Source organism: Sphaerodactylus townsendi, linkage group LG02, assembly GCF_021028975.2.
Source record: "Sphaerodactylus townsendi isolate TG3544 linkage group LG02, MPM_Stown_v2.3, whole genome shotgun sequence".
Classification (NCBI taxonomy): Eukaryota; Metazoa; Chordata; class Lepidosauria; order Squamata; family Sphaerodactylidae; genus Sphaerodactylus; species Sphaerodactylus townsendi.
The window spans coordinates 48,295,293-48,313,734 of NC_059426.1; the positions used below are offsets into that span (position 1 = coordinate 48,295,293).

Here is an 18,442-nt window from a genome sequence, read left to right on the forward strand (position 1 = left end):
TATGAGGAAATCTCATTCTCCTACTTTTAATTGAAATTATATCAAAATAATGCTTGCTGGATTACATTATGTCTATAGATTATGTGATGAAAATGAGAAATAATTTTAGGAGAAAGGCTATATTTGCTGCCTCTTATGGAGTGTGTGGTAAGTTTCAGTCTCTTTCTACTTATAACATGTATGATAAGTTATTTCATTTTATGTGTTTACAATATTTTAATCCCACCTTTCTCCTGGATAACTCGGACCCAATGTGGGTAGAAATAAAATAAGCAGATTACAAAATCTTCCTACCCAATGATGAAGTGCAACACATTTTGCTGAAGTGGAAGTTCCTACCAGGAAGCATCAGGAACAATATCATACAAGTTAATTTCTTCATGCCAAGATTTCCTCACAGACATTGGTTCTGAGACCTGACAAACCTATCCATTCACGGCCCTTGGAAGAGCCTCTATTATTGTTGGCACAACACACACACACCCTGGTATTTTTAAGCCTCCCTATTGAACCTTTAACTTTTCACTCTGGTTCTTAACTTTGACAATTGGTTTCGTAGTGATCCTTATATAAGCATGTAGGATGCCTGAACCAAGATCTATTGTTAAAAGTGGAAGTGTGGTTTCTTCATCCTGGTGAGATGATATTTGTAGCCCTTTCCTGCATTTATTTTGTAACTCAGCATTTAATCAGTGTCAAAAATTTAGTTCTTCCATTCTATTTTGGCCTGTATCCTTCAACACATTGGCAATGACAGTGGTGAATATTAATGCCTGCAGGTCTGTCACATATTATATAGAATAAGCATTAGAAAATAGTGATCCTGTAGGGAAAAAAGGAAAGAAAATCAGCATTGTATCATTGTGCATCACTGGCCTACATTGTCGTGTCCTGCATATCCAGTAATATCCAGATGGCATTCTGGCACACTTAGTAAAAAAAGCTCTACCACTGCTGCCTTTTGAAAGAGCATGTCAATGTATTCACCTTTTATGTCTGCCACATTAGACTATTTTATATACCTTCTGCAGACACTGAAAGTAAGATTTGCCTCAGGATAGGCTATCTAGAGGCAACAGGTCTTTCTTAGGATCTAACACACACAGTAGAGTGGCACTATGAGGTGTTTGGAACTGAGAAGGTAACTTCTTCTCAGTGTATATTGCCTTTGATCATTCCCCATGCTAACTGTGATTATGTCATCACCTGTGAATTTATAGGCTACTTGAGAAAAGGAGGGATTCCCAGTATGCTGGCACTTGTTTGGTTCTCTTCCTAGTTTAGAAGGAAGACACCTGTATTCAAGGGTCTCTACTTTTTCACAGCCACACTGCTGTTACCTGCATCTAAATGGTATGTGCAGCTAAAATGACAACCTGCCTCCCCAATGGGAAAGAAGCGACAGGTTATTTAGCAAGACAAAGCAAAAAGGGGGCAATAAAATTAGACAGTGATCCTGCCGTATGGCTTGAAGCCAGAGGCATACAGAGTGCAAATGGCACCCGGAGACAACCAAAACTCCCGGTGCCTCCCCCCACTCAGGAGTGGAGCTCAGGGACATGCCTCACCCCCACTCCCTGGTCTATCAAGAGCCCAGAGAGAAAGCACTTACAGACCTCCAGCGATATGCTATTAAGAGGCCAGGGGTGGGGTGGCCACACCTCCATGCGGCCACATCCCTTGCAGACCACACACCCCACCCACTGGATCAGGAGACATGGTGCCCCTGTTCCCCAGTCTGCTCAAATCAGCTCTGTTCAATGAAAACCTGGCCCTTTAGCAGGCTTAGTCCAGCCACTCAACTATCTTTTCAAGTTATGGTGAGCATATTTCAACCACACACCTATGAGCCTTTGCTCAATATGAAAATTAATAATTTGTATATTTAGCAAAAGTTCATGGGTATGTGGTTTAGCATGGCCTAGTCCTGCCTTTCAACTATCTTTTCAAGCATATTTCAACCACATTGTGGTGTAGTGTGTGTGTCCCCTAAAGAGACTAGTATTTAAGGGCATGTAAGGAAGGGGAATACATGCAGCTGTTAGAGTATTTTACAGAGTGTTTGGCTGAACTTGAATAAAGTTTGATTACAAGGCTTGGAGGATTTATTGCAAAGACATAACATTGGCGACGAAGGATGGCTTGTTTGCCTTTGAACCCATTGGTACCTTTTCTGCAAAGTCCAAGTGAGCCTGCAACCCCTTTTACCTCTTGGATTCGTCTTTTTAATAACTATCTGCTTGCAATTAGTGACACAGATGTGTCTGAAGAAAGGAAGCTTGCTCTGCTTGTCCACTCCTTGGGAGCAGAAGGACAACATATTTTCTACACACTTTCCCTTAGTGATGATAAATATGAAACTGCTTTGGCTGCACTGAAGGATTTTTTTGTGCCCAAGGTTAATGTGATTGCTATGTGCTACAAGTTCCAGCAGCAGGGACAACAACCGGGGGAGTCAACCTTACAATATATTGCGGCTTTATGAGATTTAGTTGGCCCCTGCGAGTTTGGAATGCTGGCTGACGAGATGATAAGAGGCCAACTTGTAGAAAAAACTAACATACCCCGTGTTAGGGAAATACTACTTTTGGAATCAGAACTATCACTGGGGAAAGCTATGATTATAGCAAATCAGATTGAAGCAGTCTTGAGTGATGTTGATATGATGCACCTGGAGGAGGAATACAGAAAGTGGAATTGTTACAGAAAGAACAAAAATTAACTCAAGACACTACAAAAGAACTGAAAGTATATACTAGACAGTCAGGGAGTCAGCAAAGCAGAACATTGACAAAAGCATGTTTTCGTTGTGGCTCTCTACAACATATTGCAAGTTACTTTAAGTGCCCTGCAAAAGGAGTACAATGCAACTACTGCAAAAAGACTGGACATTTTGCTAAAGTGTGCCAAGACCGATGGAATAGCCATCAAGTACATTCAGTTCAAGTGCCTGATGTAACTGTTCTGAATGTGAATGGAAGTAGTTCTGTGTCTGGAGGGGAAAAAATCATGAATACTGTAAATATATTTGCTACCTCTTTGGGGAAGGGCCAGGATGTTGAGCTGATGTTAGATACTGGTTCAGCAGTCTCTATATTACCTGAGGCAATTTATTTGCAGTACTTTAAGAATGCTCCATTGGTAGAGCCAAAGTTGCAGCTGGTACGTTACTTAAATAATCAAATACCAGTGCGTAGTTGTTTGCTTGCTAATATGTTTGGCATCAGTACAATTTTATATTGTTCCTAATGGTACCCCTATCCTTGGCAGAATCTTGTTTGCTGCATTAAGACTGATGGTGGTGAATGGATGTGTTATGGCTCCCCAAGATAAAGTGGATTTGCCACAAGGAGTTGCCTTGGCTGTGACCAGGGATAATTCCACACAAGAAGTGGGTTGTGCTGTGAGGTTTACCCATAAGGTAAAAGTGAGACCTAATGTGGTCCCTGTGCAACAGAAGTTACGGCGATTGCCATTTGCTGTAAGAGATGCTGTGTCAGAGGAGCTTAAGAAGCTGGTGCAGAAGGATATTATTGAAAAGGTGGAGTCATCAGAATGGGTTTCACCTATAGTTGTGGTAAGGAAAAAAGATGGGAATATATGACTTTGTGTAGACCTGAGAGAACCAAACAAAGCTATAGTCATTGATAGTCACCCATTGCCTCATATAGAGGATATATTTTCTGACTTGGCGGGGTCAAAAATGTTTTCTACTCTTGATTTACAGAGTGCATACCATCAAGTTACATTGCATGAAGAAAGTAGGGACCTTACAGCATTTATTACACATGATGGATTGTTTCGATTTAAACGTGTCCCATATGGGTTGGCCTCAGCTCCTGCTACTTTTCAAAGGATGATGTCCTTAATACTAAAAGGGCAGAAAGGAGTCCAGTGTTATTTAGATGACATTATTGTATTTGGAAAGACTCCTGAAGAGCATGAGAGTAATTTACAATCTGTATTTCGGTGTATTAGTGTAGCTGGGCTGAAACTTAATATGGAAAAGCATAAACTTAGGCAGAAAGAACTTTCCTTTTTGGGACATAATGTGTCATCAGCTGGGTTGAAACCGGATTTAGATCACGTGGAAGCTATTTCACAGGCACCACCCCCAAGTGATTTACAAAGGCTGTGTTCCTTTTTGGGTCTGATTTCATGGTATGCAAAGTTTGTTCTTAATTATGCTTCAATTACTGAACTACTTAGAGAGTTATTGCATGGGAATGTAGATTGGGCATGGTCAACTGAAGCTCAGGCCAGTATTGATACTGTAAAAGATCTGATTATCCATAGCCCAGCTTTAGCATTGTTTGATCCATCATTGCCACAATTGTAAAAATAGATGCCTCAGAATATGGTTTGGGAACTGTAATGACCCAGCTCCATGAGAGTAAGGTAAAAAAAACAGTTGTATTTGCATCAAGGATGTTAACCATGACTGAAAGAAAATATTCTGTGGTTGAAAAAGAGGTGCTTGCTTTGGGCTATAGAAAAGTGGAGAACTTACTTGTGGGACCATGCTTTTAAGTTCCATACTGATCATTGTCCCCTTACAAAGTTGTTGACATCAAAAGGATTAGGAAGGGCAGGGAATCGAATTGCTAGATGGTCAGCTCGGTTGCTTTCCTTTACTTTTGAGATAGAATATAAACCAGGAAAGGAGAATGTAACTGCAGATTGCTTGTCCCAATTACCTTTGCCATCTCCAGAGACATTGCTAGAGGAGGATATAGAAGTAGTGGCACTCCTTTCAGGTAGTCCAATTGCAGTTACACTGGAAAAGCTTCAGGCTGCATGTTCAGCATGCTCAACCCAGCAGAAGTTAAGAGGGTTGTTGATGACCAAATGGCCTAGTAAGAAAAAAGGGCTTGAGCCAGAATTGATGCCCTATTTTAGGGTATGTGAGGAGTTATCCTTACAAAATGGCTGTATATTACGAGGAACACATAGCCTGCTGGTCCCAGAATCATTGCAGGGGATTGTGCGGACTAAGCAGAGATCGAGGAATCTGTGTTGGTGGCCTGGGATGGATTTTGAAGGAGAAGTGCCAATTAAGGCATGCATTATTTGTCAATCTCATGACAAAACAGCAAAAACACACCCAGCACCATTGCAGCCAGTTCCATTCCCCCATTCTGTGTGGGAGAATCTTGCTATTGATATTGTGGAACCTTTTAAGAATGCCTCTATTGAGTATCGCTATGCTATTTAATAGCCTATTTCAGCAAGTGGCCAGAAATAGCATTTACATCAGGAGCAACTTCTGCTGCTGTAATTAAGTTCCTCTCTAGTCTTCAGTAGGGAAGGGGACCCCAAAGAGCTGGTCTCTGATAATGGTGCTCAGTTCACTTCCTGCAGAATGAAATAATACACATAGGAAATCATCAGTGTATTTTCCGCAAGCAAATGGAGAAATTGAGCGCTTTAATAGAAGTTTGAAAGATAGCCTGCAGACAGCTATATTGGAAGGAAAGGCATGCGTTGCGTTTCCCACTAATTTTCTGCAAGCATACAGGGCAACTAAACATGCGACAACTTAGAGATCACCAGCAGAATTATTGCATGGGAGAGAAATGCATTCTAAGATTAATGTTAGTGGATTTCCAAATGTAAGAACTGATGTACCATCAGAATCTGACTTGAGGAAAAGAGTGGATCAGAAACAAAAGCAGTATCAGGCTTATGTTGATAAGTGTAGGGGTGCTAAGGATATTTCATTTGAATGTGGATCATTGGTGAGAGTAAGAAGACCAGGGATTGTGTGAAAGGGAGAATGTAAATTTACCCCACCCTTTAGGATAACGGAAAGGAAAGGATTGCATACTTATAGATTATCTGATGGTCGTATATGGAATGCTTCACATTTGGTACCTGTACATGGTAGTGGTAGCAAAATGGGTTCTGAAATAAGATGATGACTTTTGTTGCCAGTAAAGAATGAGGGTGAAGTGGTTGGTGGAGAAAATAACTCTGATTCACACCCACGATATTCAGGCGTATCCTCACAGATGCCACCAGGACAACAAGGATCTTTGGATACGCTTCAACAGACACCATCATCACCATTAATCCACAATATACCACCTGTTGTAGTGAGGAGAAGAATTAAAAGAACAAGACGACCACCTGTTTGGACAAAGGACTATGTTTTGGGTTAAAAAATTTTTTTTTAAGGGGAAAATGTGGTGTAGTGTGTGTGTCACCTTAAGAGAGTAGTATTTAGGGACATGTAAGGAAGGGGAATGCATGCAGCTGTTAGAGTATTTTACAGAGTGTTTGTCTGAACTTGAATAAAGTTTGATTACAAGGCTTGGAGGATTTATTGCAGACAACACACATACCCATGAGCCTTTACTAAATATGCAAATTATGAGCCTTTGCTAAATATGCAAATTACCAATTTGCATATTTAGCAAAGGCTCATGGGTATGTGGTTGAAATATACTCACCATAACTTGAAAAGGTAGTTGAGAGATAGGATTAGTCCTGCTAAAGGGCAAGGTTTTCCCTGCACAGAGTTACTTTGTGCAAGCCAGGGAACAGGTGTGCCATGTTTCCCGACCCAATAGGTGGGGGTGGCCCTGCAGGGGGCATGGCCCCATGGGGTGTGGCCCTGCCACTGCCCCGCCCCTGGTCTCTTAAAAGCACATTGCTGGAGGTCTGTAAATGCTTTCACCCGGGCTTTCAGTAGACTAGTAGCTGGGCTCCAGGGACCCTGGTAGGATGGAGCCTCCCCTTCCCTGTGCATCCCTGGAGGCCAGCTCCTGGAGGCACGGGGAGCTGGCCATGGGCGCATGCCTAACAGTTACATGGAGGGTGCCTCTGCCCCCCCCCCCACGTGTGTGCCTGGGGACATGGGTATCTCAATGTCCCTAGGTGGGTACACCTCTGCTTGAAGCAGAAGAGGACACCACCTCTTAAGTTTGAATATCTGGCAGCTCTTTGGTACTCCACTGAAGAAGCTTCTGCCTTCCTGCCCAAATACAGCACACAGCCCAGTCTCTGCAAGATTAAAAAACCAACCCCACACCTCAAAATTGTCAGTTTTCAAGCACCTAGATCAGGGGTCTGCAACCAACAACTCTCCAGATGTTCGTGGACTACAATTCCCATCAGCCCCTGCCAGCATGACCAAGTGGCAGGGCTGATGGGAATTGTAGTCCATTAACATCTGGAGAGCTGCAGGTTGCAGATCCCTGGCCTAGATAGCCCTGCATTTGAATAGGCAACTGGCCAGTCAGCTGCAGCACAGCCACTCTGCATTTTGTTTTCAGTGCTCCAGAATTAACAAACAGGCAAATTAACAGAGAGAGCATGTTTGGCAAAAATTGCAACCTACAATGAACTCCCCAAAACAGCCATGCACCTAGTGAATCATCAGGGACACACTCAAACCAACGGCCCACACTCCCACAGCAAACAACCAGCCATCTGAAGAGACAGGCTCCATGGGTGCAGATCTTCACTCTCAGCTGCAGCTGAAAAAATGAACGTGATGAAGCAACAGGGCAAAACTGCTAGTTGCCTTCACCTGACTAGCTGTTGTACTGGCTGTGGGACCTCATATTTCATTTGAACCAAGCTGAGGGCCAGGACAAATCAACCAACAGCATAATTTGCTGTGAATCCTGCTTAGCTCTGCAATCAATATAATGTTGGATCAGTCACAGCAGCAGTAGTGATAAAGTTACTTGTTTGAAAGGAACCTGTTTGGATCAAGAGTAATAAGGTCTATACACATTCAGTCAGGCTTCTGTTGAAGCTAAATTGATTCTTTCCATTACTTTAACAGGCACAGGATGTAATCCTGTTTTGCTAGTTAAACTTATATAAGCTGCTTGTTAAAAATCCATCTATCATCTGATCAGTGATCACAATGTTTATTTATTGTCCAAGTCTTGTGACAGTGGTCTTGTGATAGTTCCTCAGTAAGCTGGGTTTATTGGGATTTAAAATGTATGAATCTTGCTATTTTTGCACCAAACAGTCACAATTTGCACACACATAAATTTACTGTCAATAAGCTTGTCAATAAGCAGACTTGTGGAATGCAACAGCACACCTGTTGACATTTATGAAACAGTTAACTTTAAAAATGTTCTGTGGATCATTCAAAGGATGTGTTCTATGTTATATAAGTATTTATAAATTGAGCAGAATAATTACATATTTTTCCCAAATCATCAATATATCTAATTGTTAACATGGCCAGGTCTGTGGATACTTAAATCTAGAGACTGGAGCTATAAACAGACAGATTTTTTAGTGAACCTGAATCTTGCCTCAAGTTTGCAGAAAAATCTAAAATGATAAATTGGGTTTAACCTTCCCTCCTTTACTAGATACAGCACCTCAATGGCCATAGCTAGGCAACCACACAGTATTGCCAGCCTTCAAGACTTGGTTTCTGTCACTAAACAGTAGGGGCAGGGCCCTCTTCAGGACTCTTTTGGCCTTTGAGGAGGGACTTGTTGCCCCACCAGCAATCACTGGGCAGCTTGATACCAGTCAACATTCAATACTCTCCCAGGCACACCCAGGTTTGAAGACTGGCAATAGTGTTGTGCTTGCCTTACACAGCCCACAATAACCACTGCATAGGGTATCACTTCTTAAAGGCACAGATCCGACTTCTATTATTTGGGGGAGTTTTTAACCCCAGTTTTTAAAGGCCCCCCCCCCCCCCGCAGGCTTGTAGAACCAATCTCCAGATATAAATATTTGCTGATAGGGTTGAGAATTTGATATATTAATGTGTGGTAGCCCCCCCCCCCCCCCGGACTCGTGAGGGGCATATCATTTCCACTCTATCTTTCCTGAAAGACTCCATAGCTTTTCCTCTTTTTCTGCTTTCTTTTCTACTTACCAGTCCACCTGCCCCATTTTCATCTTTCCCCTTTCCCCTTTCATCTTCTGGGAGCTGCAGAAATGTACATGTCTGGTTGTACCATGAGAATGATTCCCTTAGAGGTCTTAGTACTCTATATGTCTTCGTACATATCTTGCTTGTCATTATGACTTCATAGCTTTTAAATAATTAAGGGAACTTTATATGCTCCATCGACTGTTTTGGATCATTGTTCTGTACTTGGAAAATTAGCAGGTAAGATGGATCAAATAGCGTTCATCAGAGCCATGTGTCTGATAAAGAATAGTGTTATTGTTCATGACCTCTGCTCTTTCAATGTGCTGTTTATGAGTTACTTGTTCTAATAGTTGCTTTTATATATATACATTGCAGGTGACAACGCTTGCCGTGTTAATAATGGAGGCTGCAGCACTCTCTGCTTAGCGGTTCCCGGAGGCAGAGTGTGTGCTTGTGCTGATAATCAACATTTGGAAGAAAACAGTACAACCTGCATGAGTATGATCTTTCTAAAGAGTTTTTGAGTTTGTAGTAGTGCTGCAGGAATGATGTTGAAAATAAAAAGGAAACGTACTCTGCAGTAGGCAGCACTCTATGTGTTTTGTGATTTTGCACAAGCGTAGTAGAGTACAGACTTCAGAACTGGCTGAGGCATAAGACAAATAGTGATTTAAGTGGAAGTATCAAAGTATTACTTCAGAAGCCTTCTTCCTAACACTTTTGTTTTGTACACCTATGGAGGTTTATTTATTTTTAACTTGGAAGAGCGTTCAAGCGATCTGATCCATCATCCTTGCAGGACTTCTTGAGCTAGAATGAAACAAGGACATTTCAGTTGAGAGGGGTTTTTTTGTGTGTGTGTGTGTAGGGGAGAGAGTGAGAAAGCGAGAGAGAGAAAATATAATTTGAGACATCTTAATTCTTTGCAGTTGGCTAATCTACATTGACAATAGTATCACCCATGGTCCACAACACTAATTGTGTGTGTGTGTATGTCTACACATATACACTTGTTAAGCAAGTCTTGGAGAGTTCTACCAATTTGCCTAACCATCTGGGTGGTGTACATCATCAGATCACATTAAGGTGTATGATAGTTTTAAGCTTCATACTAAAGTAATCCTCTTTTACTTTAGTATTTTACTATCCTTTAGATATACTGCAGAGAGAGCCTCTCAAGGTAGAGCAAGTGGAACCTTGTTCTGATGAGAACTGGGGAAGGCTGGAGAAGGAATAGTTCCATATGTCAACCATGCATTCATATAGAAATCCAATAGATTGAATGATTATAAACAGTAAAATCTTAATGAGAGGAAAAGGTATTAAAAGCTGCAGTTGAAAATGCAATCCATCTTGCTTTCAGGCACCTAATATTGCCTTTTTCTTTTATATCTTTGTCCTTTTAGTTAATGCAGGAGAAGTGGCATCCAAATTATGCAAACCTGGAGAGTTTCAGTGTAAGAACCAGCGCTGCATCCAAGACCGCTGGCGTTGTGACGGAGACGATGATTGCCTGGATGGCTCTGATGAGCGTTCAGAGATTTGCTGTATGTATCTGGGCAAGGAATAGTCCATGTTTTCTCATATTAAACCTTGTTAACATGAGCATCTTAATGTACACTTAAATATATGCAACCATGGGGAATAGAAACAAAACTCCTGTTGTCTAATCATTTATATAAATCATTCAGTTTATCCTCAGTCTACAAAACGCAGGCAGCCCCGGCACCATGTCTGGGATGAATGGGAGCACACTGAGGCTGCTGCATGCTGGGAGAATACTACTTCATAACAACATTCACGCTAATGATCTTCGCACTCTAATGTGCTGCTTTTCTTCCTTGGATGTTTATGCCCTTTGCCCATGCTTGGTTGCTGGGCCAGTAGCATTCACTGTTTGCAAAAATATGGAGAATCAATTTAAATACCCTGGAGACAAAGTTACTGTGCAGAAGGTTTCTGAACACTTCATTGCTTCTTGGCAGTGGTATGTTGAAGTGTGTCCAAAAAACAAGACATAGGATTGGAACAAGAATCTGTACAGTTTTTTGCTGCCTCAGTTATGTTGTAAAAGGGGACATGAGAGAGCTGATGTACAAACAAAAGAATATGATGTTCTTCATGTTTGCCATAACTTTACTACTTAAAAACCATTGCAAGAAATCCTTGTTTTTAGGTATCTGAAAATGAAGTCAGCTGTCAGCAACACTGCAGCATGCCTGCTTCTATTAGAATCTTAAAGTGCCACCACAATTATGTTAATGTATTATTAGAACACTTGTATTTGTATTTTAATTTATACCCCGCCCATCCCCGTCAGGACGGCAAACAGCATAACACAGTGGTGGCGAACCTATGGCACTCCAGATGTTCATGGACTACAATTCCCATCAGCCCCTGCCAGCATGGCCAACTGGCCGTGCTGGCAGGGACTGATTAATTGTATCCATAATCCTAATTCCCTAGGATCACTATAATGAACACTCTTCATAACAATATACATTGAAACAGAATAAATACCAATAAAATACATAGGAACTATAAAGTAGGAAACAAAATACAGATGGCTACTTAAACATATCAGACTTATCAATTAAACAATAACAGCAGCATCAATAACATCAATAACATCAATACATTTTTATTTATTTTATTTATAATTAATTAATTTTATATATCACCCCTCCCCCGATGGGTCAATACTAAATCCATACTATATCAACACAGTAACAATAAATCAATACATTAACAACAATACATTAACAGTGTATCAATGTAACAAAAATATCAATATGTTAACAATATATCAATACATTAACAATATATCAATACACTAACAACAATACATTATAATATATCAATCCATTAACACTATATCAATATATTAACAATAAAGCTAAAACTACTTTACACTAAACTATAACTGCTGCAAAAAAGACAACCTAACAGTACTACCTAAGTTACTCCATGAAAGAGCTGGCTACACCTATCCAACTTACGCTCTCTAACAGTATACAAGGAGGAAACTGACTGCACCCAGCACAGAGGCGTAGCTGGGCCAGAGAAGCTTCTTGACAGAGGCTGACCTCAGGGAGTTCCCCAGCGCCACCACTTACCTAATCCACCGAGGATTCTGAGTAATGATTGCTTTGGGGTGGCCGTGGCACAGGGATGGGAGGTGAAAAATGTGGAGGCTGCCCCATGGAGTGGGGCAGTTTTCCCTGCTGGGGCAGGAGCTCCCACGGCAGGAGAGCAAGTGGCACCGAGCAGGCCACCACCACCATTCCCCTCTCACTGCCCCTTCCGGAGGCAGGGGAGCTGAGCCTCTTCTCTGTGGGGCAGGGGGGGTCCTTGGCGGCTCCGGCTCCTGTGCAAGCGGGAGGAGATTGCCCGACGACTTAGAGGCTTCAGCCCCTTTCTCTCCCAAGAGGGACTTCCTGAGAGGGAGAGAGGAACGCCCTTGCAGCAGCCTCCCCAAGCTTCGGCGCTGCCCCTCAATGCTTGCTCTTTTTTTTAAGCTGAGAAAGGGACACTTTCTCAGTTTAAAAAAAAAAAAAAGAGCAAAGCCTATAGCCTAGCGAGCTTAGAAGAGCTTCAGTGGCCCTTTCTCTCCCAGAGGGACTTTCTGAGAGGGAGAGAGGGGCGCTGCAGCCTCTAAACTCGGCACTATGGGCTTGCTCTTTTTTTTAAGTTGAGAAAGGGACCTTTCTCCATTTAAAAAAGAGCAGAAGCCCTTGAATAGTGCCAAGAAAACGCTGCAGCCTCCATTCTGGGCATGGGGGCGCAAAATAGCCAGACCACGCCCCCTCCTCCTTGCCTGGCGCGCCCTCATTATCTCTGCCTCTCCCGGGGCGAGTATTGACTTTTCTCGGCTTAAAAAAAAAGCCCCAGGAGAGACAGAGATGATTAGGGTGTGCCAGGCAAGGAAGGAGAGTGGTCCGGCTATTTTGCACCCCCCATGTGACTTCTTTTGGTGGCGCCCGGGACAAAGCGCCCCGGATGTCCCCGTGGGAGCTTCGCCACTGACCCAGCAACCTACGCTCCTATAGTTAACTACAGTTAGGCAAAGGCAAAAAGAAGGGGCAATGGTGCAAAAACCCAGATTGAAAAAAGGTTGTTGTCCCTTCTCCCCCAGACCAGTCTATTGGGGGCTTCAGCCACCAACCCCTACTGCTTGGTCTATTTCTGACCGATCTGTCAGAGGTCGCAATCACAACCAGTGTGAAGTTTTGATGTCATTCCTTGGCCATAGGTAGCTCAAGCCAGTTCGAAAAAACCCATGTTCGCCATTGCTGGTAGTCCTAGTCTGCCGCTGCGGGGAAACCTCTGCCACCGGTTCCCCGCCACCAGGGGGAGGGGTGGCATGCAAGGGAAGGGGAGGAGAGTGAGGGAGGAAAGGGATTCCAGTACATGTGCAAACCAGTACATGTGAAACCAGTACATGTGCACATCAGCACCTGACCTAATGTACTTGATGCAACATATGTCAACTTCCCTTTCCAATTTAACAGGACTCAGGTCCAAATTCTGATGGAGGGAGATGAATACAGATGTTTGAGATAGAGTTCCAGAGCAGGCTTGCAATGGAGGAGAGTGGCACAGCTTTAGTAGATTGAAACAAACAGATAAAGTTATTAGGAATAATTAAGTTTCTAGGCAAGAAGTCAGAGCAGTACTTTGGTACATACAAGTTTGATCTTAGTGGGCCACTATCCACTTACCTCTTCAAATCGCAACGCCGCAGCGACCCTGCAGTGAAAAACCTCCGCGGCTTCTGACCACGGAGACATTTGTTCCCCACAGGAAAATTGCGCGGGCAGCAAAGAGCAGAAGTTCCATGGAAATAGGGGGAATAGAGCGTTCCGATTGGCTGGAGGAATTTGATTAACGTCCACGCGACCCATCGAGAGGCCGAGGGTCTCCAAAATCTCGATTGGCTGGAGGCAGCACAGCTTTTGGTTGTGATTGGTTTGTGCGATGCGTGCGTCGCGAGCGTCATCAGAAGAAGCTGCACACCTTCTGGCCGAGATTAGCGAAATGAAAAAAAACAAATATTTTGGGCAGTTAAAAAGCGAAAGCACTCCGTTAGGAACCGGCTTATTTAATCGCTTGAATGGGCGCTGCAAACCCGCTACAACCGTGGAGCTTTCCGAGCAGCAAGAAAAAAAGCAATGTTGAGGCGTCTTGTTGTGTACTGCGTCTCGAGATTTCAGCGAAAGATGCAATGGGTGTCGTGCGACGCAGGTGTCTACGTCATCACTACGCGCACTTTTACGTGAAGGGACACCCCACTTAACAAGATGGCTCCCTGTTCCCCTGATTGGCCCGTGAGCTGCAGCGGCGTCACAGCGAGATCAGCGTAGCGCGTATAACAGCCGAGGTTCCCCACAACCCTGAAGGCACCAGCGGAGGTTTTAAAAAAAGTTGCTGTTTTTAAAGCGGAGAAACTAATTTGCAGCCAGCGGCCACGGGAGGCGGGGAGAGATGTAAAATCCCTGGCAGCCCGGGCGCGGAAGTGGCGCCCGGAGGAGATGTGGGGAGCGTCCAGGACCCCCGTGGCTTTTACAGAGGTGACCCCGCGGCTTATGGTGAGTGGATAGTGACCCCAAGATTCTGTAGCCTTGAGCAAAACAAACAACAACAACAATAAAACCCAGAATGGAGCCCCAGAAACACTGTCATTCCTTTCCACCACCATCCTCACCTGGAGCTAAGCAAAGGGTGACCATTGCCCCATGTCAGACAGGTAATCACCATCACTGGAAGTTGGTTGGCTGAACCCCAGATGAATTGGGCGTAAGCTGCTGCCACTGAGCCAGTTGCCCATGGCCTGAGCCATAGTTGGGGTGGCTTCAAGTGGTGGTGGTGGTTGCAAAAACCTGATCCCTCTCTACCCTCTGTTAGTGGTAAGACCATGTGTGGTTACCCCAAAAAAACTGCTGGGACAGTTGCCCCAGTTGTTAATTGTCTAAGACTACCTCTGAGTATGTTTATGTGCAAAATACCACACCACCCATCAATATAAGCACCCATTTTGATCCTAACTTAGTAGTTATCCCATCGAGTACTGTATACCTCAGAGAATGAGATGAAAGGTATGAAAAATAAGCAAAGGAGGGAATGAAGAAGAAAAAGATTAGCTGTCTTTTCTGTGTTGGGTACTGACATACCAACTATGGCTTGGAGGAAGGTTCAAAGGAAGGCACTTAGCAGGGGCAGGAGTGCAAGTAGATAATCTAGCAGCAATTCTGAGCAATCAATCCATGAAAGAGTAATGTTGTTTCTGAACTCAGGGCACATAGTTGTGAGGTAAGCAGGTGAGCAAGCATGTGTGGAAGTCAACATTGAGCTGTTTGGCATTGGGAAGGGGGCTCAGTTAGACAAACTGAGCACAGTAGCAAGACACAATAGCAAATGTTGACCTTAGCAGATTTGCCAAGTGAAGGGAGAAAGTCCTGAAAAGTTAGAATTAGCATGCTGTGGAAGAGGGAGTGGAAGGTGGAATGGTACCTTGCCGCTCCTTCAGAAAAGGAAAGAGGAATCAAGTATATGAAAGTCACCTGATTGGTTCATTTGAAGAACAACTGGTTGAGAAGAATCTGATTGGCCTATTTGAATAACAGCAGGTATGAAAAAACCTTTCGTATGAAGGAAATAAAAACAGCTGTTTTGTAGACATCTATGCTCCATATATACATAGACAAAGATAGAGACCTCAAGATTATTTTTTGCAATGTTGTATCAACACACACAAACACATTGGATATATGCAGTGTGAGATGACAAAAGAACCACACTACAGAAAACTACATGTGTTCCATTTCCAGAATTTCATATAACAGTTCTGTGCAAAACAAATTCCTACAACTACTAAAGAACAGGAATGGTGAAATCTATTAATACGTAGGAATACTGACTTCAAGCCTTGAGTTTTACAGTAGTGGTTTTTACCCAAGGAAATCATACATGGAAATCAATAATTATGAGCAGTAACAAACAATTTGCCTTGACCTGCCTTTTTCCAAAGGAGGCACAAGACAAGATTGGCCAGGACTGGAAAGCTGACAGCCAATGGTGAGAGGGTAATGTGCAGCTTATGAAGAGCTACTCGTTCTTCCGTGCAGCCTTTTGTCTCTGGCCCACCCAGATTCCCATGAAACATAACACAATTAGTAACTATTAAGAGTTTCACCTGATTGGGTTTTGGAATAACCTTTGTTTGATGTCTCTGAATGAGTGTTTAGTTCATTAGGGCAAGTGGTAGACTAGTTGGGTCACAGATAGTTTGCAGACAGAGAGTGAGTTGTTCAAGTTAGGGAGAATAAATAAATAAATATTTAATCGGCAGGTCTCATTATTTGAGCAAAATTGGAATATAACATTATTTTCCAGAATCATGACTTATTTGCATTCATTTCACAAAAGTAACACTATTGATTCAGTCAGGTGTGTTTACCCAGACATAAGTCTGGCTGAATTAAGACTTATTCCCAGGCGATTTTACAACCTATGATTATCTTTAACTGAGATCAGATTCTAAAGCGAGAAAATGACAGTGGCTAACCTGAATAATTTTATCAATATTTTTTTCAGTGATGGAAATTGTATTTTTAATATTTGAACAACAATGCTTGTGGATGCATACTTAGAATTATTTTTTCCCCCTAGTTAATCATAGCTGTCCTGGCAATCAGTTTAAGTGTCATAACAACCGCTGCATCCCCAAGAGATGGCTTTGTGATGGAGCAAATGATTGTGGCAACAGTGAAGATGAATCTAATGAAACTTGTGCAGGTAAAAAAAAATATGCATAAAACTTTTTTTTTCCTTTGCAGGTTGACTAAATTTTATTTGACTCCTACATTTCAGTCTAAACTGTAAAACTGAGTGAAGCCAAACTGATACTGATGCTCTGGTTACTGCTGTTATTAAAATGAATTGGAATTTTGCTGCTGGCAGGTTTTGAATACAGATTATATTTTACTTCATCTTTGTTCCTCACTCTACTTTCCATAGTAACATGGTACTTAATCTGTATGTGTAACTTATCTATCAGTGTTCTGTTTGAAAGTCAAAACTGAAGTAATCTGAAGTATTTCTCGTTTCTTCATGCATAATTCATACATTATTACTTATGTATTAATGCACACATAATTAAAATATGTATGTAGAAATATATATTTAATATTGACTCTGAAACAGTCTTGTGGTTTTAAAAATTGTATTTATATGCAGTTGATTTTGAGAAAACTGGAAAACTATCCACATAGTTTTACCATATAAACATTTGGCAAGCCAAAAACAGTATGATTTTAATTGTATATGTTTCTCAGTGGTAATATTTCCCAGGAACACTGCTGAGTGTTATAATTCCCAGGCCATGGATATGAATTTTGGTGATTCCAGTCTGAGATGAGTCACTTGAATTCATATCCTTACTTCTCTCACCCACTCTCCATTAATTGCAGCTCTGACTTACCTGTGCCATTGGTTACTGTTCAGGAATGCAGAGGGAAGCAGGAGAAGAAGACGTGGTCAGATGGCTGGCATGCAATTTGCCTGCTGCATCAGCAGATGGGGGTGGGGCCATGAGCCTGCAGGTCTATAATAGCAAGCTCCTGCTAGTCTTAACCTCATTCCGTCTTCAGGATCATCAATACAACCTTTCTGTTTTTGCATGGCATTAGTGATTTATTGTATTGACTGGGTTGTATGTTTGTGTTTTGATTACTTTCAGTTATAGCTTCGTTGGACATTGGGACAGATTTTTGAAGGAAAGGTTGCACCTGTGTGCCTGCCTTCTCATTGTTGGAGTGCCCCATAAAGGGCCTTGGGATGTGTAGACTTTCAGCAGCATGCCTGGGTGGGTGCAATTGTCTACCTTACACCTGCAGATGGCAAGGGGACATTGAGAGGCCAATGCCTGCATGGCTCCCATTTGTTTGCCATTCCATAGGTTTCCTCCAGCACACACACAGGCTAGGGGAAGGGTTTCATCTGGCAGCAGGTGACTCACCTGATGCCAGGATCCATCCTCATGCTGCACCTCTGCTCCTTTGCTGTAGCCAGCAAATTTTACCAAAGAATGGTTTCTATATGTTTCCTCTGCCTCATCTTTTCTCCCCATCCCCTCCAAAAACTGGAAAAAGTCTTTTGTTGTGACAGTCTCTTCAACTCTCTCTCTGCCCCTATCCTGTTCTGTACCTGAAGGCACAGGTGGTAATGTATAAGGATCCCAGGCAGGAAGCAGAGTATAAACTGACCATCAGCCCTGAAGGTGGGTTTTAGGGATCTCCACAAGAGGCAACAGGTTCTAGAGGGCTGGAGCCTAGCAGAAAGGAACTGCCCAGGCTGAAGCACAAGCTGGCTTTGCGGTAGATGGTGAGCCAGCAGAGGTTGGCATTTCTGGAGGGTTATATAGGAGACTAATAATCCCTTTATATAGATATGTTAGGTTCCTGATCCTGCCAAGGTCTAGAAAGTTGTGTTTTCCCCTGAGTGAGTCTGCAGTGTAAGATGCCTTGAGCTACAGGAAGCTACTTCTCCTCCTGGTACATATTGTAGCACTGGTCT

The 18,442-nt window shown here is 42.7% G+C and overlaps 1 protein-coding gene across 1 annotated transcript in view; it reads left to right on the forward strand.

Annotated features, from left to right (window-relative positions):
- Positions 1 to 18,442, forward strand: part of LRP1B (LDL receptor related protein 1B) — a 353,740-nt gene that overhangs the window by 50,048 nt on the left and 285,250 nt on the right. Inside the window, exons 9-11 of the mRNA XM_048484494.1 lie at positions 9,245 to 9,367; positions 10,276 to 10,416; positions 16,538 to 16,663. Of these exons, the coding sequence (XP_048340451.1) occupies positions 9,245 to 9,367; positions 10,276 to 10,416; positions 16,538 to 16,663 (390 nt within the window). The remainder of the gene's footprint in view (positions 1 to 9,244; positions 9,368 to 10,275; positions 10,417 to 16,537; positions 16,664 to 18,442) is intronic.